The following is a 23,851-nucleotide window of genomic DNA, read 5'->3' as shown; positions in this document are numbered from 1 at the left end:
GTGTATACATTGGTAACTAAAACTTAGTGTAGAATCAATATAGCCTTCGGCAGTTAACAGATGTAGCTGTGAGAATGAGCGAGTTTAGGGTAATGTAAGGGAGTAGTACGTAGCCTAACCAGAACTATGGCAGGAGCAGAGCCAGTGTTTTGCTAGATGTTCCTTAAGGAAGTTTTTAAACTCATGATTGCTGGGGGTTTTAGCCATAGGTTGAGGAAGAGTGTTCCAAAGTTTGGCAATTTTATGGGGAAAAAGGGTGGTAACCTGTGTGTTGTGGGCTTAGGTAATCTTTAACAATAGTTTATTTAAGGATCTTAGAGCTCTAGGATTGCTGTTGGGTTGGACTAGATTGGTGAGTGCCAGGCAGTTGTTAGGTTTGTGAATTATATTGTGGGCTATTGGTTAAATGTTAGAAGGTTTGGCAGTTCTAATCATTTAAGTTGGGAGAATTTTGTGGGGTTGTGTACTCTGCATTGTAATGGGTGGGTTGTATATTATATTTGCATGATTCCAGATTATTTAGGTCAGATTAATGAATGTTTGTAAAAACTAGGGAGCTGTATAGGAGGGTGAAGATTAGATGTGTGCAGGTAGTGGCTAGTCTGGTGTTGTCTGTAAAGCAAGGTTTAATTCTGTAAAGGGTGCCAAGTTTCGAGTGGACTTTTTTGATGGTGAGGGAGACGTGGGTGTCAATCCTTAGATTATCATCGACTGTGACACCTAGACGTTTGGCTTGGCTGGTGGGATCTATTTTGGTTCCGTTTGTGGAAAGGATAGAAAGTGGAGTCAGACATATTTTGGGTTTATTTTAATTGAAGACAATTAACTTGGTTTTGTTGGGGTTAAGTATGAGTTGATGGCTAGTAAGGTAGTTTTCTATGTCGTGGAAAGATTTTTGCATTTTTGTTTGTAGGTCCTGGGGGGTGGGGGCTGTGCAGATTAATGTAGAGTCATCTGCATATTTGACTATGGAGGCTAGTTGGGTTGAAGAGCCGAGGTTGTTAGTAAAAATTGTAAAGAGAAGGGGGCCAAGTATGGATCCTTGGGGTACACCAACAGTGATGGGTAGAAGGGGGAACAGGGTGCTCTCCCATTTAGTGGCTTGCTGATGGTTAGAGAGATAATTATGGAACGAGGCCAGGGCTGTTGTGTTGAAGCCATGGGATGATAGTTTATTTAGTAGGATTTGGTGGCAGACAGTGTCAAAGGCTTTTGACATGTCAAGGAATATGGATGAGAACATTTGACCTCTGTTTATAAGATCCTGAATGGTATTTGTGAAAGATAGCAGGGCAGTACTGGTACTATGTTTTGGCCTAAAGCCATGTTGTGTGGGGGAGAGGGGTTTGTGATTAAGGAGGTGGGCAAGGAGTTGGGAGTTAATGCATTTTTCTCAGATTTTGGCTAGAGGGGAGAGTATGACTATGGGATGGTAGTTAGTTAGATCCTCAGGGGGATCGCCTTTGTGTAGGGGAATGATGTGGGATATTTTCCATAGATGGGGTATATATTATTCAGAGATAGAATGGTTGATTAGGACTGATATGGGATAGGTGATTGAGGGGGCAGCAATTTTAAGGAATTCATTAGGTAATTTATCAGCTGCTAGACATCAGGGTTTGAATTTGGAAAGGAGAGATTTTATGTAGTTTGTTTGGACTGGGGTGAAAGAGAAGGGGATGGGGGAGTCAGAAGAGGGAAGGGGTATAGTGAAAGGTTGTGTAGTTGGATTACTAAGATAAGATGTGATTGAGGTAATGAAGTGGGTATTAAATTATGTAGCTATTGGGTCTGAAACCTTGGAGTTGGTGGGTGTGGGTGTTGGGGTATTGCCTGGGTTGAGAAGATTGTTGATGTTTTGCCAAATTTTTCTGTGGTTAAATTGTTGAGTTTACTGATCTGAAAGGAAATAGTTTTGCTTGTCTATTTTTATCTGTCTCTTAGTCTGGTTACATAGCTGCTGATATGTTGTGTGGTCTATGTTATTTTTGCTAGTGTGATAAATGGACCATGCCCTGTCGCTTTGCTTCAGTAGTGCTAGGGTATCTTTAGATGCTCAATGTTTGTGCCTAGTTTTTGCTCTTATTTTTTTTGTGGGTGCTAGATTGTTGAGTATTTTAAGAAAGGTACTGTTGAAGTAAAGGATTGCGTGATTAAGTGGGAGGTTTCTAAGAGGTGACCAGTTACTTTGCTGAAGAAGTTGGTTGAAAGTGGAGGGGGGAAATTTTTTTTTTTTTGTTAATGATAATTTTATATATTGTGTTGGTTTATGTCTGAACTCATTTTCTGTACAGGAAGGTAGGTGAGTGGTCACTGAGGGAATCTGGAAGGCAGCCAGCTAAATAACCTAGATTGGGTTTGTTAGTTAGTATCCAATCTAGTGTGGACTGCTTTTTAGAGTGTTTATCTTGCCGGGTGGGACAGGATATGGTTTGGGTGAAACTGAATAGATTTAGGAAACTGGAGTGTTGGAGGAATGCCAATCCAGGTTAAAATCACACAAGATAATGGTTTCCTCGCTGAAATTAGTTGATGACCAGGCGAGAAGATTCTCAATTATGGGTCGATTGTTGCCGGGGGGAGGTAGGTGGTTATGATAATAATAGATTTATTTATTTATATATATATTTTATAGATTTATTTTTCCAAATTTTTATTGTCCTTATCAGAAAATGGACATAACTTCCATTCTTTCCATGTCGTTATCTTTTGCTCTTTAAATACTGTCTTGATAAATTATTTTACTGTATTGATAATTTTCTTTTGTGTATTATGTACTGTACCTGATGAATCTTTCATTTCACTCATAACAGTATTATTCTCTTTCATTATTTTATTAACTATATTTCACTTTAATATTTAGTCACAACTGAGACCAATCCTTGTAAAATTGTCTCATCTCTATAAGATCCTGTCATAATTTTATAACATCTTTTTTCCCTATATTATCCCAATTCACCTTGTTCACCCTTTTTAAACCTTTTCCTATTTTGATACACTCAGAATATCCTTTTATAGAAATCCAAATTGCCATATGGTCTGAAAATCCTGTCATTAGCATCCCTTGTTTTACTACTAATAATCTTTCTGACAGCAGAAAAATAATCTATGTTCTTTTGTCTCATCTTCTATATGTCCATGTCTTTAAATTCCAAATTCTTAGCTATCCATATTTTATAATGTCCCATACCATTTTAAAAAATATGCCTTCTTATTCTGTTGTCTTAAATTGCAATTAAAATAGCCCGCTACAATAATCTCCATATTAACTGCTACATATTGAGTAATATTACTAAACATTTTTCTCTCTCCTTTTTTATTAGGTATGCGTATATTGCAATAATATGGTCCATCTATCTTATGTCAATAATTGTAAGTATACCAGTTATGACAAGCTTAATCATTTCCCCGAACAGGTTTCCCTTCCAAAATTCCAGATAACATTTTTCCCCACAGCGCTTCTGCGGATCTCTAGTGATATCTGCATTGCTTACTGTATTTATTTCCTTGTTTCACTTGAAAGAAAGTTACTGTTTGTCGTTTTTGCATTTAAGTTACCTGTAACACATTGCATTTAAGTTATCTGGCAGTTGCCCACTAAAGCAATTATATAAGTCAGCACTAAAAATTTAAAAGCACTACACCCTCACAAACTCCCCTTGAGTACCTTGTTCCCCATTAGCCCTTTTTTTTTTCAATGATAAAGGAATTCCCAATACTATTCTAGCATGTCCAAAGGTCAGTTGTCAATCTCCTCTCCAGTCCAGCTGGTGAATCTGGGAATCTTGAGGCAATGTTACAACTGCCTCATGTACACAGACAACCCTCTCCTCCTCCCAACAAATTCCAACACATGTGAGAGATGCAACCATATAGCCATACTGGAGGCTAAGCTCTCTCAACTCAGTACTGGCTTAACCAGTCAGGAGGAGAAGGAAACCACACTCACTACAATTCCAGTCTCACATAGACCTACCACGACAGCAAACCAAACACATAAACACACAAAAACATACTCAGAGGCTCTAAATAAAAATCTGCCTAGGCAGCAGAGACCTCCAAAGCAGACACCCAAGCAACCGCTATCCCAAAACAAAACACGTACAACACACAGCTCACAAAGCCAGTGTGCCGAACAGTCACAGCCCTTGAGGCTAAACAACACACCTGATACACTTGTAATAGGTGACTCTATCATCAGGCACACTGATGTCCCGCTCACCAGGCTGAACAAGGAGAAGGTCACGGTGAGCTGCCTGTCGGGAGCTAGGATCCGCCACATAACACAAGCACTCAGGTCACTCCAAGGCAAGTACAAATATGACTCAGTCATTGTCCATGCTGGTGTGAATGGCCTGAGATGTACCTCCCTGGACTACATGAAAAGAGACATAGAGGAGCTCTCTGAGCATGTAGCCCAGGCCGGTATGACCCTGACCTTGAGTAGCATCTTACCCTCACCAAGAATGATGCCACAATATGAAGACAAGATGATCAATTTCAACAATTGGCTTAAGTATTGGTGTCATTCAAAGGGGATCCAATGCCTGTCAGCCTGGGATGACATGCTCGACAAGCCACAATGCTTCGCTAGGGACGGCTTGCACCTGTCACCCCTGGGCTTTCGGATATTGGCAAAGGCTCTTGCTACCCCCATAATGCCTTTTTAGGCAAGGCTCAAAAGACAAACCCACCTCCATAGGTATCACAAGGGATAAGAAACTAAGAGTAATGCTACTCAACGCCAGAAGTCTAAACCTCAAGATGCACGCACTCGAAACTCTCCTTAGCATGGAGAACATCGATATCTGTGCAGTAATGGAAACCTGGTTCAAGGCTCCCGAGAGCACCCCAGCACTACCAGGTTATACCTCATACCATGCTTTTCGGCCCCAAAACTTGGACCGAACCACAAAAGGAGGGGGAGTATCAATATTCGTCAAAGATACCCACACCTCCATGTTGGTGGCACAGCACAAAGCATCAGAGACTATCCATGTGCAACTAACAGTGGGTAAAACTGCCTTCCAGTTTATAGCCTGTTACAGACCACCCTCCCAAACCCAGGAACCCCACTCGACTTTCCTGAGAAAACTGGAAAATATGAAGGTCTCTCCAAACACCATTATATTGGGCGACTTCAACTACTCAAACATAGACTGGGAGCATTACTCTAGCTCCAACACCCTAGCCCAAAGGTTCCTAGAATTTATAAACTCAAATGCTATGGAACAACTTGTTACCACTCCCACAAGAGGGGAAAACATACTGGACCTGATCATCACCAACATGGGGACTCTATGCTCCAGACCAGAAGTGTATCCCTCATTGGTAAGATCAGACCATAAACTAATCTCACTGAATATTCACATCCCGACTCCACCCCCTGCCCTGAAAACCACAGTGAAAAACTTCTCTAATGCAAATTTCACACGCCTCAAAACTGAGGTGGAATCCTTCAAAGCCCCCGGGCCTGTGGAAAATATGGCCCAGACCGCAGAATCCTTTATAAACGCATTCTATCAACACCTTCAGGAATGTATGGATCATGCAATCCCAAATAAAACCAAGTCCCAATCCTCCAAAGGCAGACATCCTGTCTGGTGGACCCCAACCATAAACAAACTATACAATAGAAGGAGGAAGCTACTACATGATACAGCAAAATCCCAAAAAGGGAAGGCATCTCTGATCAGTATTAGCAAAAAACTACGGGCACTCATCAAATCGTCTAAGGCCAGCTTTGAGAGAAAAATTGCACAGGACACTAAGGATAATCACAAGGCTTTCTTTAGTTATGTTAGGAACCTGGGTGGGAATTCCCAGATATGCTCAGAATTAGTCCAAAATGACAAAAAATACATTGAACCCACAGACATTGCTAACATCCTAGCTGACAAGTTGAGCGCAAACTTCTCCCCCCTTCCCCACCAAAAGGGCAAATATCTATCCCAGCAGAGTGCTGCCCCCTGACATCTCAGATGCTCAGGTAAGAGCTGCCCTCTCCAAAGCAAACAATACAGCATCAATGGGACCAGACGGTGTCCCGGGCTGCGTCCTACATGAACTCCACGAAGAGCTAAACCCAAACATAAAACTACTGTTCAATCTCAGCCTTACTACAGGATATGTCCCCAAAGAGTGGCGTACAGCAACAGTGGTCCCTCTCCACAAAGGTGGTGCCTCAACGGATCCTGGAAACTATCGCCCCATAAGCCTGACTAGCTTGGTCTGCAAAGCTATGGAAAGGATCATCATGGACCTCATAAATAAACATATTGGGGACCTACAGACACTGGATCCTACCCAGTTTGGCTTTGTTAAGGGCAGATCCTGCCTCTTAAACCTGGTTGATTTCTTTGAAACAGCCACTAAGGCCATTGACGAGGGGAAGGTGGTCCATACAGCCTACCTGGACCTCGCAAAAGCTTTCGATACAATACCCCACTCGGGCATTATAGATAAGCTCACTAGCTTAAATATATAAACCCCTATGTCACTAGATGGGTTGCAAACTGGCTCAAGGACAGAACCCACATGGTTAGAATTGATGGAGCCATGTCAGACTCCAAACCAGTTACAAGTGGCATCCCACAAGGCTCAGTCCTGGGACCTCTCTTGTTCACTATATATTTCTCGGAGGTACAGGCCAACACGGAAGGTCTGTGGCTGACCAAGTTTGCAGATGACTGCAAACTGGGTGCCATAATCGACACTCCAGCCGACACAAGCATCCTCCAAAAGGGCCTCATAGAAACAGACAACTGGTGTCAGAGCCATGGCCTCAAGCTAAATGGCAAAAAGTGTATAGTCATCCCCTTTGGCAAAAACAAAGTGCCCACAAATTACCACATAGTTGGTAATCCATTAAGTATAGAAGAAGTAATTAGGGACCTGGGGACCCAAGTTGATAGCAATCTCTCATTTGACAACTACGTGGCCAAAGTGGTTAGAAAAACATTTTATATAGCCCACCTAATCATGAAGGGATTCACATCTAGATCAGGGGAGGTCATCGTGCCTCTTTACTCATCCCTCATCAGACCCATAATTGAGTACAATGCCCCTTTTGGGATGTACCTTACCAGACACCTGCAGCAACTGGAAGGACCCCAAAAATACCTCATCAAGAGGATCAAAGGGCTCAAACAGATGCCATATGTTGCCCGGTTAAAGAAACTAAAGCTCTACTCAGTGGCATACCGCCTGCTCAGAGGCGATCTGTGCCTGACATATAAAGCCATGTCCAACCCGGAATTAATGGACATGCTGCACCTCAGAAAATGCAAATCCCATCGATCTACGCGCTCGAGAGACTTGAACCTCAGCACTGAAATAAATAGGACATGCTGGAGGGACAGATTCAAAACCCAGAGGCTCCCTTCACTCTGGAATAAAATCCCAGTCCAGGTTAGGCAGAGTCCCTCATTGACTCTCTTCAAGAGGAATCTTGATGAGTGGATGGGAGATCATAGGTTTACCCCGGGTATCACTTCTGTGTCACTGTTAGACAGAGGCACAGTATACTAACCTCGAAAAAGGGCATAGCAAAATTATTTTAAAATGGGTGGCGAAAGCCAAACACACTCTGGCTAGGCTTATAAATGCCCTAGGGCAGATAGCCTAGTATGAACCTATGAACTTATGAACCTATGAACACTTCTGTTTGATACCTTTCTATTTGAGATGAAAATCAAATATCTTCTAACAGAATGATATCCCTATCTTATGTTTTACTACAATCCAAAATCCTTATTCTTCTCTCAAACTTCTTAAAGCTATTTAAATTAAGTGCTAGGACTTTGCAAATAATTGTAGCTTAAAAAATATTTATTCAACCTTCCCCTTTCTTTTTCTCTTTTTTGCATCATTCTGTAATTTTTCCCTTTCCTTTCCTGTACTCTTTTGTCAGTAGAATTTCTTTTTTGTTGCTTAACTATACTCCATTTCACATCATCACTATCACTCAACCGTAATTCTTTTTCTTCAGTTTTTTTCTGTATTAAGGTTACCCTTTTTGTACACCTTGTTCTCCATCCATAGTTTCTATTTGTGTCTCTACTATTTCTACCTCTTTTGGCCCTTCTTCACTCTTTTGATCTTGTTTGATTGATATTTCTACAATATCTACCTCTGTCTCACTTCCCTTTTCTTCACATTCCACCCAAATTCCCATTTTTATTACATTATAATTCCTTGCATATTGTCCTATTTTTCCACATGTAAAGCATTTCCTTTTTGCACAATTATTAATTAAATGATCATGTTTTCCACATAAAAACATGTTTTAGGCTGACCCCAATATTTTACCATACCTCTATCGCCTTCGACATTTATAACATTTCATAAATGCACAATGCTTTCATTTTCAATTTTCAAAACCACATTGTAATGCCATGACCCAGTCCATAAACGTCTATTACTGTACACTTTTGACATATACAACACATACCTATATAACTTTAATAAATGTCCATTTAAAGTCTCTTATCTAATTCAGTTTGGAATTGTATGTTAATCCTTTTATTTGCCGCTCTATGAAAAGCTTTAAATAAGTATAGCTTCCACAGCATACCGTTTTTCTTTTTTTCATATTCCTCCAAAACATTTTCCACTACTTGATTATTCTCAGAAATAATGTCATAAAATGTCTATTTATATGTATAAAAGCTTGCTTTCACTCCCAAGGGAGTAATTACTTTGTCCTATACCTTATATCAGTTCAATGCAGAATCTTGCTTCTTTTCAATTCGTGTCATAAACAATTTCTTTTTTTACAACTGTAACTCTGTTTCTGCTTTCAAGACATGGGCACTATAACAGGATGACATCAGCTTCACTATATATAAAGCCTGCTTGTTCTTTGTGTTTTACAGGAAACTGTTCTTTCAGAAAAACACTAACTAGATTGTTTTCCCAAGAGTTCAAAATATTGCTTCAAGGTGGAATGCATTCATATTCCATAATGTCTGAATGACAAGATTTCAGCATTTTAAAAGTTAAGCAAGACTGTTGGAGAAATACTGCTTGGGTCTAAAAGCATTTTATTATTCTCTTCTACCCAGTGCTGACAATAGTGATAACAGACCATGTGACATCCAGTTAATATCCCACTGGACTGCCAACAATAATGTGACATCCCCCACTTAAAACCTGGGCCAGTAATAAAGGAGCCTCAATCCTCATTACTGACTCCAGTGTGACAGTGTCATGGAAAACACCAGACCACAGAGCACAGAAGAGTAAAATTCCACAATTTCCTTAAGAACACATGCTCTTTTTTCCTGGGACTTGACTATATACCTCTGTCCACCCCAAATGTAATCCCTTGTCATACACTTCAGAGCAATGTTTTCCAGTTTAAGACCTCTCACTCACACTCAAAATAAATCTCACACACATAAACACTTATGGGAAGCCTGACACAGATTTCCAGCTGTGTTCCCCTCCCAATACAAATGGTAAAGCTGCCACCATAGTCAGACAGGTCTGCATGCCTTTCAAAGGGTGATCAATTAGTAAAAAATTAAATATCAAAATAAATGATAGCTATGGCCAGAAGCAGCCAAGCATTCAAAGTGACCTGGGGAGTATTAAACAGGTATAAGCCCTCTCTAAACGCTAAAGAATACATTGACTGTCCAGCCACAATGTAAAGTAATGAAAAACATTTAATAATAAGTAAAATGATTGCAAGAATGTAAATCAATAACTTTCAATAAACAGTAGAATTCAATCACCAGCAATGTAAAATTAAACTGTAGGATCGAAGTCCATCATTTTAGAAAACTCTACATAAATAACTAAGTTTTCCTAATCTAACTTGAAAATACTGTCCCTGATCTAAAGTAAAACATAACAGCAAGGCAAAGGCAGGCTTACAGTTTCTGTTGAGTACTTTTTCTTGGTGTTCACTACACAGCACTGTAACTGACTGCAACTCTTCACTAACTGCTGCTCTTAACTAACAGTCTCAACTGTCTTACTTTAAAAATAACAGTCAGCTGTTTGAAAGAGTTATTATTCCTGTCAATCATCTGTTCAAATAATCACCTAGTAACCAGGAACATTCTAATGACATCACCTACTGATCAGCTGATTTTCCAGTGGTAGTATGTACTTTAGAATCTCCCTTACAAACATGTGCAATTAGAAATGTATCAAAATACTGACAGACTTTTTAAACATTTTGTATAAACAGGGAAATACTCAACATTTTAAAAACTTATTTACATTTTCACAACTAGACATGCTGGCATACAGTACAAGTTAATCTGAAAATATACACAAATCTCCTGCCAGACATGCTAACAAAGATGACAATGTTTTCATTTTCTTCACAGACCAATAAATAGATAACAAAAAAAAAAAAAAAAAGAAAAGAAATAAATAACAAATATTTAAGTAGCCATTTCTCTGCATTTAAAGTGGGTTTTTTTTATTGTATCTGCTTTATTTTCTGAAAAAAACAAAAAATAAAAAAATACTTATTTTCACACCTTTTTAAGCTAGTATAGTCCAATTTTCAGGTTAGTGCTGAATTCAGGGGTGTGTTACAAGTTTCTGGGTGTGTTTGCCCATACCTTACTTGGATAGAAGGAAGTCTCTCTGTTCACTGTGAGAGAGGGAGCTATGAGCAGCCTATCTTTCCCTGGAGGAGTGGTTTCAGCCCAGAAATTAGTAGTTTATTGGCCATTTTGGGCAAATTTCTATCTCTTTCATTTCCCTGCTATAAAACCCACATTTGCGCGGTTTTGCATGTCGGGCAGCGCTGGTTAGCTAGGGTATAACTATTCCCGGCTCCACAAAGTCTACTCCAATTTTCCCCTTGGAACTAGACAAAGTCTCAACTTAAGCACTCAAACCATTCACTTCTCATCCCGGCACTTGCTCAAAACTCATAGCAAGCACTAATAAACCTTAGCACTAGACCCCCCTATACTGTAGAGAAGGACAAGACTCTCTATTCGACCTTACCAGCCAGTCAGAAAAACAGTTCACTATACCTATCCAGGCAGGTCCAAAAGACAGTTTCAGGTGTACTCTCCGGTCCAACTGGTGAATCTGGGCATTTTGAGGCAATGTTACAATTGCCTCGTACACAGACAACCCTCCCCGCCTTCCACCAAACACTAATACATGCGAGAGGTGCAATTATACAGCCAAACTGGAGGCTATGCTCTCTCAACCCAAGACTGGACCAGGCAGTCAAGAGGAGAAGGGAATTACTTGCATCACACCACCAGTCTCACATAGACCTATGAAACCAGCTCCAGCAAAAAAACACACATAAATACACAAAAAACATACTCAGAGGCTCTAAATAAAAATCTGAAAAAGCAACAGAGACCTCCAAAGCAGACATCCAAGCAACCTCCACCCCCCAACACAAACCATGAAACACATTCTTCACAAAACCAGTGTGCCATGCAATCAAAGCCCTTAAGGCAAAATAACATATCCAACACACTAGTAATAGGTGACTCTATAGGTTCATAGGTAGGTACTAGGCTATTAGCCCTAGGGCCTATATAAGCCTAGCCAAAAAGGTACCCTGGCTTTCGCCACCCATGAAAATAATTTTCCTGTGCCCGAGCAAAGCCACATAAGTAATCCCTGGGGTGAATTTCCTATTTCCCATCCAGTCATCAAGATTCTTCTTGAAGAGTGCTAATGAGAAGCTCTGTTTGACATAGATAGGTAGTCTGTTCCAGAGTATGGGAAGTCTCTGGGACAGGAATCTATCCCTCCAGCATGTTCTGTTTATTGTGGTGACAAGGATTAGGTCCCTAGAGTGTGTAGCTTGGAGGGATTGGGATTTCTTTAAGTGGAGCATATCCAACAGCTCTGGGTTTGATATAGCTTTGTATGTTAGGCAGAGATTGCCTCTGAGTAGGCGATATGTGACGGAGTAAAGCTAGAGTTTTTTGAGACGGTCTGCGTAAGGCATCTGTTTGAGGCAAGTAATCCTTTTTGTGAGGTATTTCTGTGGCCTTTCCAGTTGTTGTAGATGTCTTGTGAGGTACATACCAAAAGGAGCGTTGTACTCTATAATGGGTCTAATGAGTGATGAGTAGAGGGGAAACAATGACCTCTTTTTTTCTGGAGGAGAAACCTTTTGTGATGAGGTGAGTCACATAGAAGGATTTCCGGACCACTGTGGCGATGTGTTTATCAAAGGAGAGACTACTGTCCACCTGTGTCCCAAGGTCTCTTATCAAACTTTTGGCATTAAATAAACTACCACTTATGTGGTAGGTCATGGGTACAGAGTTTTTACCAAAGGGGATGACAATACACTTTTTGGCATTGAGCTTCAGGCCATGGCTTTGACACCAGGCATCTGTCTCAGTGAGGCCACTCACTAGTCAAGCACACTGACGTCCTACTCACAAGGCTGAACAAGGAGAGGGTTACTGTTAGCTGCCTGTCAGGTGCCAGGATCCGCCACATAACACAAGCACTCAGTTCACTCCAGAACAAGTACAAATATGCCTCTGTCTTTGTCCATGTTGGTGTGAATGACCTGAGCCGTACCTCCCTGGACTACATGAAAAGAGACATGGAGGAGCTCTCTGATCACGTACCCAGGCCGGTATGACCCTGACCCAGAGTAGCATCCTGCCATCACCAAGAATGATACCATGGTATAGAGAAAAAAATTATCAATTTCAACAATTGGCTAAGCTTCTGGTGACATTCAAAGGGGATCCAGTGTCTGTCAGCCTGGGATGACATGCTCGACAAGCCAAGCTGCTTCGCTAGAGACAGCTTGCACATATCACTTTTAGGCTTTCGAATACTGGCCAAGGCTCTTGCCACCCCCATAGTGCCTTTTTTTTAGGAAAGGCTCAAAAGACAAACCCACCGCCGTACATAGTACAAGTATCAAAAAACTGAGTGTAATGCTACTCAATGCCAGAAGTCTAAACCTCAAAATGTACACACTCGAGGCACTCCTCAGTATATAGAAAATCGATGTATGTGCAGTAACAGAAACCTGGTTTAAGGCTCCAGAGAGCACCCCAGCACTACCAGGCTACAACTCATACCATACATTACGGCCACAAAACACGGACCAAACTGCAGAAGGCGGTGGAGTATCCATATTCATCAAGGATACCCACACCTCCAAGTTAGTGGCACAGCACGATGCTTCAGAGATCATCCACGTGCAACTAATAACAGGCAAAACTGCTATTCAAATTATAGCTTGCTACAGATCACCCACCATGCCCCAGGACCCCCACTCCGCATTCCTGGAAACACTGAGAAACATAAAGGTCCTAACAGACACCCTGATATTGGGTGATTTCAATTACCCAAACATTAACTGGGAGAACTACTCAAGTACAAACTCCCTTACCCAACATTTCCTACAATTTATAAACTCAAACACCCTGGATCAACTGGTCAACACCCCCACCAGAGGTGACAACATATTGGACCAAGGCTAGGTTCAAAAGAAAAATGCCATGGACTCCAAAGATAACCACAAGGCATTCTTTAGCGATGTCAAGAATCTAAGTGGCAATTCTCAGATCTGCTCGGAGTTAGTGCAGAATGGCACAAAATACACTGAACTGACCGATATAGGCAACATCCTGGCAGACAGGTTCAGTGCAAAATTCACCCCCCTCTCACCCCCAAAAGGGCCCATAACTATACCAGAAGAATGTAGTGCCCCTGAAATCACAAACACTCAGGTTAAAACAGTCCTCTCCAAAGCCAAAAGCACAGCATTAATGGGACCGGATAGTGTCCCAGGCTGTGTCCTACATGAGCTCAAAGATGAACTAACCCCTCACCTAAACACACTGATTAAACTCAGCCTCTTCACAGGCTATGTGCCCACAGAGTGGCGGACAGCAAAGGTTATTCCACTCCACAAAGATGGAGCCACAACGGACCCTGGGAACTATCACCCTATAAGCCTGACTAGCTTGGTCTGCAAAGCTATGGAGCACATCATCATGGATCTCATTAACAGAGACACTGGGAACCTCCAAACACTGGACCCTACCCAGTTCGGCTTTGTAAAGGGTAGATCATGCCTCCTAAACCTGGTGGACTTCTTTGAGGCAGTTACCAAGGCTATAGATGAGGGAAAGGTAGTCCACACAGCCTACCTAGACCTCGCAAAGGGCTTCGACACCATTCCCCACTCAGGTATTATAGACAAGCTCACCAGCCTGAACATAAACACCAACGTCATGAGATGGGTTGCCAACTGGCTCATGAACAGAACCCACATGGTAAGAGTTGCGGGAGCTAGGTCTGACTCTAAACCGGTTATAAGTGGCGTTCCCAAGGGTTCAGTTTTAGGACCCCTCCTGTTCGGCACATACTTCTCAGAGGTACAGACAAGTACAAGAGGACTATGGCTGACCAAGTTTGCAGACAACTGCAAATTAGGGGCTATAATTGACTCTCCGGCTGACACAGACATCCTCCAAAAAGGTCTCACTGAGACAGATACCTGGTGTCAAAACCAAGCTAAGTGCCAAAAAGTGCATAGTCATCCCCTTTGGAAAAAACAAAGTACCCACAAACTACCACATAGGTGGTATCCCCCTAAATACAGAAGATGTAATAAGGGATCTGGGGACTCAAGTAGATAGTAACCTCTCCTTTGATAATCACATTGCCAAAGTGGTTAGAAAATCCTTCTGTGTGGCCCACCTTATCACAAAAGGGTATGTATCCAGATTGAAAGAGGTCACTGGGCCCCTCTATGCATCACTCATCAGACCCATCATAGAGTAAAATGCCCCATTTGGGATGTACCTTACAAGACACCTGCAACAAATGGAAAGACCATAGAAGTACCTCACCAAGAGGATCACTGGCCTCAAGCAGATGCCCTATGCAGCTCGACTGAAGACACTCCAGCTGTACTCGGTTGCATACTGCCTACTCAGAGGTGATCTCTGCCTGACATACAAGGCCATGTCCAACCCAGAATTGATGGACATGCTCCACCTAAAGAAAACCATATTCCCTTGAGCCACACGCTCCAGGGATCTAAACCTCACCACAACAATAAATAGGACGTGCTGGAGGGATAGATTCCTGTCCCAGAGACTTCTCATGCTCTGGAACAAGATTCCATTCTACATTACGTAGAGCTCCTCGCTAACCCTCTTCAAGTGAAACCTTGACAAGTGGATGGGAAACAGAAAGTTTACCCCAGGGATCACTTCAATGGCTCTGCTGGACAGAGGCACAGGAAACTAATCTAAGGGGGCGGCGAAAGCCAACACATTCTGGCTAGGCTTATAAATGCCTTCGGGCAGATAGCCTAGTACCTACCTATGAACCTATGAACCTATAAACTAGGTATAAAAGATACAAATGCTAAAAGAAAGTCACTGAACCTAAAAGAGATTTAAATAAATTGTAATACAAATATACAACAAATACATAAAAGTGTTGTAAAAAGTTCTCCATATGCTGACATCATAAAATGTTGTTTTGAAGTACGACTGCATTTGGCTAGCACCTTCTGCCATTAGACATGGGAGGTGGTGTGTGAAACATTCAATGAGTCATTGGACTGTCAAGGAATCCTATTACTTTTTGTGTGCAAGAGATTGTCCAGAAACAGGTTCATAGGTATACACTAGGCTAACAACCACCAGAGCCTTTAAATGCCTGGCCGTGCAATCTAACCCAATTAAGTTCATATGTAACACTGGTGTTTATTATTAGGGGTCATGTTTGGAAGTTTCTTGAGGTTATACGGGGGTTATGTTAGTTTAGGCATTACTGTCTGCCTCTTTCTGTCAGAGACATGGTGGCCAGACCTGGGGTGAATTTCTGATTTCCCATCCACTGGCCAAGGTTATGCGTAAACAGGGTAGAGGATGGCCTCTGCTTCACATGGATGGGGAGCCTGTTAGAGAGCATGGGGATCCTCTGAAACATATATCTATCTCGCCAACATGTCTTATTTATGTCACAAGCAAAATTTAAATCCTTGGAGCTAATGGTTTTGATGCTCTTCATTTTGCAGATGTGCAAAGATTCCACCAGAGCTGGATCTGAGGATGCTTTGTATGCCAAGCATTGTTGCCTCTCAGTAACCTGTAGGAGACAAGAGTATAGAGACAGAGCTTTAAGGTAATCTGTATAGGACAATGTTTATACTCTAGCTTCTCCTGGCAAGGAACCTTTGTGAGTGTTCCAACTCTTGCATGTGTCTGGTCAGGTACAAACTGAAGGAGGCATTATACTCAATGATGGGTCTGATAAGGGCTGAATAAAGTGGCATTATGACTTCCTTGGACTTGGATGCCATGCCCTTACTTATAAGTTGGGTGACATAGAATGATTTTCTTACTACCCTGGCAACGTGTTAGTCAAACATCTGTCAATTTACAGTCATTCTGCAAACTTGGTTGGCAAAAGGCCCTTACCAGCACTTAGCTCCGAGAACGAGATGCCAAATATGAGCAGTCCCAAAATGAAGACCTGAGATATCCTGCTGGTCAATGGTCTTTTAATGGAGGTGGTAATACCAATCATGACTTCCTAGGTCCTTTCTGTGAGCCAGCTGGCAATCCAGCGAGTTATGTAGGGGTTTGTGGCCAGTTTAATTATGTTTGCCAAGCATAACTGAGTGGGGTTTTGTACTGACCACTTTAGCCAGATCCAGGTAGGCAATATGCACAGTTTTCCTCTTAGCCATTGCCTCAGTGACCTTTTCAAGCATTTCCCCCTAGCCATTGCATCGGTGACCTTCTCAAGCATTTCATTCTGAACTATAATTTTATTGCAAGCTTGTAATTGTATGACCCAAGCCTGCTCTGTAAAGACAGCCATGGTACACAGATAATACAGAAAGTTTGTTTCACTGGCATGTATTACTTCCATGCTGTTAAACGTCTACGCATTTTATGCATACCTAACTTGGGTGCAGCCATGCTTTCAAGTTATTAACACTATTCTCTATGCACATACATTTCAGAGTCCACACACAAAGCAGTTGTTTCAGTTGTCTTTTAACATACTATTTAGCCATCTACATTTACTAAGGTACACAGACCTAGTATGTGACAATGTGCAAGCATCCCTTGATTTGCCTTCAAAACATACTCTGCTGTTCACTTCATTTTACGATCATATAAGAATATTGATTTACAGTTCCACAATTAACTTAACCAATCAATGCAAATGTAATTGCTTCAGTGATACTGGATAACTTCATTTATATAGAGAGATGGCAGGTGCTACAGTAGTTTCCTTCACTGTCTCTTCCTTCCTTTTACAAGATTGGGCACACTACCACTAACCAAATACATTCTGTGTTTTAGTCTAGAGAATGGTTTAAAAAAAGAATATTTTTATTCTTTCACTTGCCTTGCTTTGTCTCATGCTTCTTCGATACTATAATGTAATCTGTTATTCAGTTTTACATTGCCAGTTTGTTGCTCAGACAACATTGACCTAATTATCTTCTTTGTTGTTTTTTTCAACAATACTACTGCCATTTTGTATCTGTGTTTGCCCCCAGTACTATATTCCGTAAATTGCGTGTATACTTATTTGTTTTAATTGTCTTGTTTGCTGTTTGTCTCTTTAGCTGAAAGGGATCCTGAATCAGCATGTGTACCTGGCTATAAACATGATAAATACATGAAATGCTCACCACTTGTGTGGCTGCATGTGTGTGTCTGCAGCTCATATAAAATAAAAATAATCTATTTTTTCCCTTTTCGAACAGGTTGAGTATCAATATTCCTCATAAAAGGATAAATAGAAGGATTGGGTGCATTGCGGAAAACTAGTGAACCTTGAGAGAGTGAAATCAGTGGATATTTTTGTGCCATAAATGTGGACATGGGAGTGGCACAGTGGCACAACAAGAGGTTCCCTGGTTCAATTCTCAGCTGGGGTGCCTTTTGTGTGGATTTTGTATATTCTCTCTGTGTTTGTGTGGATTTCCTACGAGTGCTCTGGTTTCCACTCACATTCCAAAGACATGCAGTAGGTAGATTTGAGACTGTAAATTGGCCATAGGTATGAGTGTGAGATATGAAAGAAATACAGCGGCAGGACTAGCCACCCGTCGATGTAAACTTTGGCACAAGATGATTGTCACTGTTGAAGTGACACCCGACCCTATATGCACAAATGGGAAAAAGGCGTTGCAGATGGATGGATGAAATGTGGACATGAGACAAAAAGTAGTTTCTGGACATTCTTGCCACAAGATTGCTATTGTTTTTAGGGGTACTACAAACTTCCACAACTACAGTATATGTTCTTTGTTTTATATTATACCTAATACTACTTTGAACTACACACCTCTAACTGTCTCTCAACAGTAATTTACTTCAGGGTATAAACACACCATCACAAAAATACATATACTTGGACTGGGGTTGATTTGCTGCTGTAATATTGCTCCTCTCAAGACCCTATATACTCTCTTCAGTTTACTTATTTATGCCACTCAGCTATTTGACCCCTCTAGTTCAGTGTTTGTTAGTAGCCAGACCGCCATTAACAGGATGCACCCTGCAGATGACAGGGTTTAGCAGAAGAATGGACCCAAAAGCCACTTTTGATGGCTGCATTGCTAACATTCTGGCTGACAGGTTCAGTGCAAATTTCTCCCCTCCTTCACCCCCAAAAGAAGAAATACTTATCCCAGCTGAATGTAATCTCCCTGTCATCTCAGATGTCCAAGTGAGAACCACCCTAAACAAAGCAAAAAACACAGCATCAATGGGACCTGACGGTATCCCGGGGTGCGTGTTACGTGAACTCCAAGAGGAGCTAAACCCACACATAAAAATGCTATTTAACCTTAGCCTTACATCGGGATATGTACCTGAACACTGGCGTACAGCAACAGTGGTCCCACTCCACAAGGGGTGCCTCTACAGACCCTGGAAACTACCGCCCCATAAGCTTAACTAGCCTGGTCTGCAAAGCTATGGAAAGAATCATTATGGAACTCATAAACAGAGACATAGGGGACCTACAGACACTTGACCCCACCCAGTTCGGCTTTGTAAAGGGCAGATCCTGCCTTTTAAACCTGGTTGACTTTTTCGAAACAGTCACTAGAGCCATTGATGAGGGCAAAGCAGTCCATACAGCATACCTGGACTTGGCTAAGGCCTTCGACACAATACCCCACTCAGGCATCATAGATAAGCTAAACAGCTTAAAAGTAAACCCTTATGTCACTAGATGGGTTGCAAACTGGCTAAAGGACAGAACCCATAAAGTTAAAATCGCTGGTCAGACTCAAAGCCAGTCACAAGTGGTGTCCCACAGGGATCTGTCCTGGGACCCCTCTTGTTCGGCATTTATTTCTCAGATGTTAAAGCAAACATGGGAGGGCTGTGGCTGACAAAATTCGCAGATGACTGCAAACTAGGCACCATAGTCAATACACCAGCAGACACACACATCCTACAAAAAGGCCTCACTGAAACGGACAACTGGTGCATGGCACTAAGTCATGGCCTTAAACTAAATGCCAAAAAATGTATAGTCATCCCTTTTGGAAAAAACAAAGTACCCACAAATTATCACATAGACAGCAACCCACTGAGTACGGAAAAAGTAATCAGAGACCTAGGGACCCAAGTAGACAGCGAACTCTCATTTGACACCCACGTTGCCAAAGTGGTTAGAAAAACATTCTACCTTGCACACCTCATCATGAAGGGATTCACATCCGGATCCAAGGATGTCATTGTACCCCTGTATTCCTCCCTCGTCAGACCCATGATTGAGTACAATGCCTCATTTGGTATGTACCTCACCCGGCATTTGCAACAGCTGGAGAGACCACAAAAGTACCTCACCAAAAGGATCAAGGGTCTCCAACATATGTCTTATTCTGCCAGACTAAAGAAACTTCAGCTCTATTCAGTAGCATACCGCCTGCTCAGAGGTGATCTCTGCCTGACGTACAAGGCCATGTCCAATCAGGATCTGATGGACATGCTCCACCTCAAAAAATCCAAATCCATCAGGACCACGAGAGCTAAAGACTTAAACCTCAGCACAAGTATGAATAGGACATGCTGGTGGGATAGATTCATAACCCAGAGGCTTCCCATGCTTTGGAACAGGATCCCAGTTCGTATTAGGCAGAGCCCCTCATTGACTCTCTTCAAGAGAAATCTTGATGAGTGGATGGGAGATCGTAAGTTTACCCCAGGGGTCACATCTGTGTCACTGCTAGACAGGGGCACAGTAAACTAATTCTATTATATAAGGGGACCTTCATTGTGTCACTACTAGACAGAGGCACAGTATTCTAGATTTATTCTGTACATTTTTGTACCATTTCATGGGGTGGCAAAAGCCACATCACTATGGCTAGGCTTACAAATGCCCCAGGGCAGATAGCCTAGTACTATACTATGAAACTATGAAACTATGGTGTGACTGGCTTGGCAGGTTATAAGGAAGGCCTGCTCCTGCATGTTATCATCACCTGACGGGCTTCTACAAGCCATGCGGCACAGTTGCCAAGCATGACTCCCCCCAAAGCAAAGAATCTCTTGGGTCCTACCTGTTTGTCTAACCCAGCCACTATTACTTTCTCAAATCTCTACCGGGGCTGAAACAGCATCTTACCTCAGCAGCACACCGCCCTCCACCCCAACCCTCAATACATACAAGCATGCATACCAGTGTCATTTCTTCCTTTCTCCCACCAGCTGTTCAGGTGCCTGGGCTATTAATGAAACTCAGGTTGTCTAGATAGATTACAGTCAGGGCTTTTTTTCCTTCCACACTTACAAACCTCGTTTCTTATGAGATAGGTGATGGAGGTGTTAGCGCTTGTTTCTCATGTTGGTCCTTTGCAACTTTTTTTTTTTTTTTTGGTAACAGTATCACCACACAGCTACATGTTAGTGCACTGCCTCTCCAGCATTCCACTTTTGGTGTGTGGCCAGCAAGTTGTATATTCTCCTTTCTTTTGTTACTCTGTTTTTAGTGGATTTTACTGCCCTGGCTTGCTGACCACTGTTCGTCCACATGGAGTGTTATTTTTTGAGACAATGGAATAAAGTCTGCCCTTACTTATTCTGCTCTTTAACTTCTAGTGTTGAGGTGTGCACAGAGTTAGTTTCCACTGTCCTCAGCTTGACCTCCAGGAATCCAGTCCAGTGAGTCCAGAGCAATATGCAACTGACTTAAAATGTTTCAGTCTTGTTTGAAGATAAGTCTATTATGCTTTTTGTACCAGGGATTATTTACATTCATTACTGAATGCTCTTCTATCATAGAACAGTCTCTGAAAATCCTCCCTAAACAACTTAGCATTTGTCAGCACATAATGGGGAGGAAGTATGAGATGTAACAGTATAAATGTAGTGTCACTACACATGTAACCCTTTTTCTCTTAAATGGTAGTTGCATGTAGTGGCCAGTTATAAATTAACCTAAACAGTAACACAGTAAAGGCTTGGAAGAAACTCAAGCAAATGATATGCTCTCTGGATATGTAGTGAAAAGGGCTAGACAAGGAATATCCGATTTTAATTTGTGCCCTGAATGAACATTACATGCTTGTGAAGCCATGCAAGATGATCCAAGGTTACTTATCGCTAAGTCCATACCTGACTACAATGCTATGCATGCATTTCCTTCACCGTGAGCACCATGCACTTTCAGTAACAACGTACTTCAATTTACAGCTCACATCACTGATTTCTTCTTACCTGCAGACTGCACAGACAAAACAACTTGGATGGTATGTTCTGCCAAGTGCTGAAACCACTTCGCCTTCAATAAATTCACTGCAGCTGAAACATCTTGTGCCATAAAGCCTCTGATAATCCAAAGTACAAATGTATTCCCCTTGTCTGACAAAAAATCCTGCTTGGGCCAGGTCACAACCACATACTGAAAACAGAAAATAAAGTTTGAAGTCAATACATTTCACAAATCATAGTAATAATCCTGTGGTAGAATGTTTTTATACTGAAGAAGACATATTTGCATAAGACTACAGCTGGCATAATGGAAATCCATATGGGTTAAATTACTGTAGCTAATTCCTAGCCTAGACTTCATATTTTCAATCCATCCACAGACAGAATCAGTATGGTAAAAAAAAAAAAAAAAAGTCTGCATTGTAAATGTAATGCTATAGCACCATCTATTCATGGCTCAATGAAAGTGCAGTTACCTGAGAGAATAGTACAAAATCAGTGACAACTTTTAACAGGCAGTAATGTCAAATTTGAGCACTTGGGAGTGTCAATCAAAGGTACAGACACACAAGCCTTCTTCAGATCTCAATATAGTGATACAAGTCATTGAAGATATTGAACAGTATTATTGTATTTGGAAATTAAATGCGCAATACAGTTTACAAGAACTCAACACAGTAGCGAAAGCAACTTTGTAAAAAACTATAAAAGGAAGGAAGACAGCAGATGTGTATATCAAACTAAGATTAATGAAGAGATACAGCAGAACAAAGGTACCTGGATGGGTATATAAGGGACCATAACATGTCATCTTTAATATCACAAAGAAATTGAAGGCAAGGTGCCCTCTGAAGCTGTAAATATTATATATGCTTTACATTAATGTACGACATATTAATGTGAAAGTAAAGCCCACCATTACCATTAAAAATTGCATATAAGTGCATGTGTGTGTGTGTGTGTGTATGTATGTATATATATATATATATATATATATATATATATATATATATATATATATATATATATATATATATATATATATATATATATGTGTGTGTGTGTGTACACACACACACACACACACACACACACATTTTTATGGTGATGGGTCCAAGATGAAGATAAATGAGCACCTGTATATAGCACAGGGCTGCAGCAGTCAGTCAGTCACTTAGTCCTCTGGTTCAATTTCGAGCTGGGATAGACTATGTCCACCTCATCTCGATGTGATAGCTCGTTGGAGGCTCCAGCTACCATCCTACATCCCAAAGATATGCAGGCAAGAGGCTGGCATGCTAGTGAAAATGTTTGCAGATATAGGTTATCCTAAAAGTAAATTAGACGAGATTAGAGATGAAGTCACCCATTCTAGGGCCACTAAATTTCCTCCTATCTTGATAAGTTGGTTGACACCAAAGGGAGAAGTTAGTGAACTGGGTGACTTTGATATATGTCATACTTTTCCAGTTCCTATTAGTTTAGATTCTACGGGAATACAAAAGATTGTAGTTGATAACTGGTAAGTTATTTTAGGTAATACTGATTTAGATAAAATAGTGGGGAATCACCCTCACTTTATTTAGTCTCCAACACCAAGGGATTATTGGAAAATAATGTCCACAATAATCATTGTTTGGAAACTGGTCCTGTTGGTACCTATCCATGTTGAAACTGCAAATACTGCAGGTATATATATTCTGCACACAGTGTGTATTTTAAAGATTTAGATAAAACTATTACAGCCAAAAATAGATATAATTGTATAAGCACTGGTTTAGTTTATTTGACAACTGCTTTAGCTGTGAGAGTTTCTGTGTAAGGAAAACTACCAGAATGCTGTCACAGAGGATTTATGAACATTATGCAGCTATTAAAAGGAAATATTTTATGAACATGTTGGCCAAATATGCTTCTGGTTGTAGCAATTTTAAGAAATTTATTTTCTTTTTGTATTAGCGGAGTTTGCATGTTCTCCCTGTGTTTGCGTGGGTTTCCTCCAGGTACTCCGGTTTCCTCCCACATTCCAAAGACATGCATCTGGAGCATTTCTCCCTGGGCCTCCGCTGAAAACAGGTTCTGTGGAACCTAGTCGGACTTTCCCAATCAACAAATGTTAAAATAAAAAAATTTAAAAAAAATTAGATATGATTGATGGG

At 41.2% G+C, this 23,851-nt stretch overlaps 1 protein-coding gene across 1 annotated transcript in view; it reads right to left on the bottom strand.

Moving 5' to 3' along the window:
• Window positions 1–23,851, bottom strand: part of ABLIM2 (actin binding LIM protein family member 2) — a 2,642,076-nt gene that overhangs the window by 2,164,496 nt on the left and 453,729 nt on the right. Inside the window, exon 3 of the mRNA XM_044062807.1 lies at window positions 21,699–21,882. Within this exon, the coding sequence (XP_043918742.1) occupies window positions 21,699–21,882 (184 nt within the window). The remainder of the gene's footprint in view (window positions 1–21,698; window positions 21,883–23,851) is intronic.

This window comes from Protopterus annectens, chromosome 2.part1, assembly GCF_019279795.1.
Source record: "Protopterus annectens isolate FY-2018-M chromosome 2.part1, PAN1.0, whole genome shotgun sequence".
NCBI lineage: Eukaryota > Metazoa > Chordata > Ceratodontiformes > Protopteridae > Protopterus > Protopterus annectens.
The sequence above is the reverse complement of the archived record's forward strand: the minus strand, read 5'-3'. Positions and strand labels throughout refer to the sequence as shown.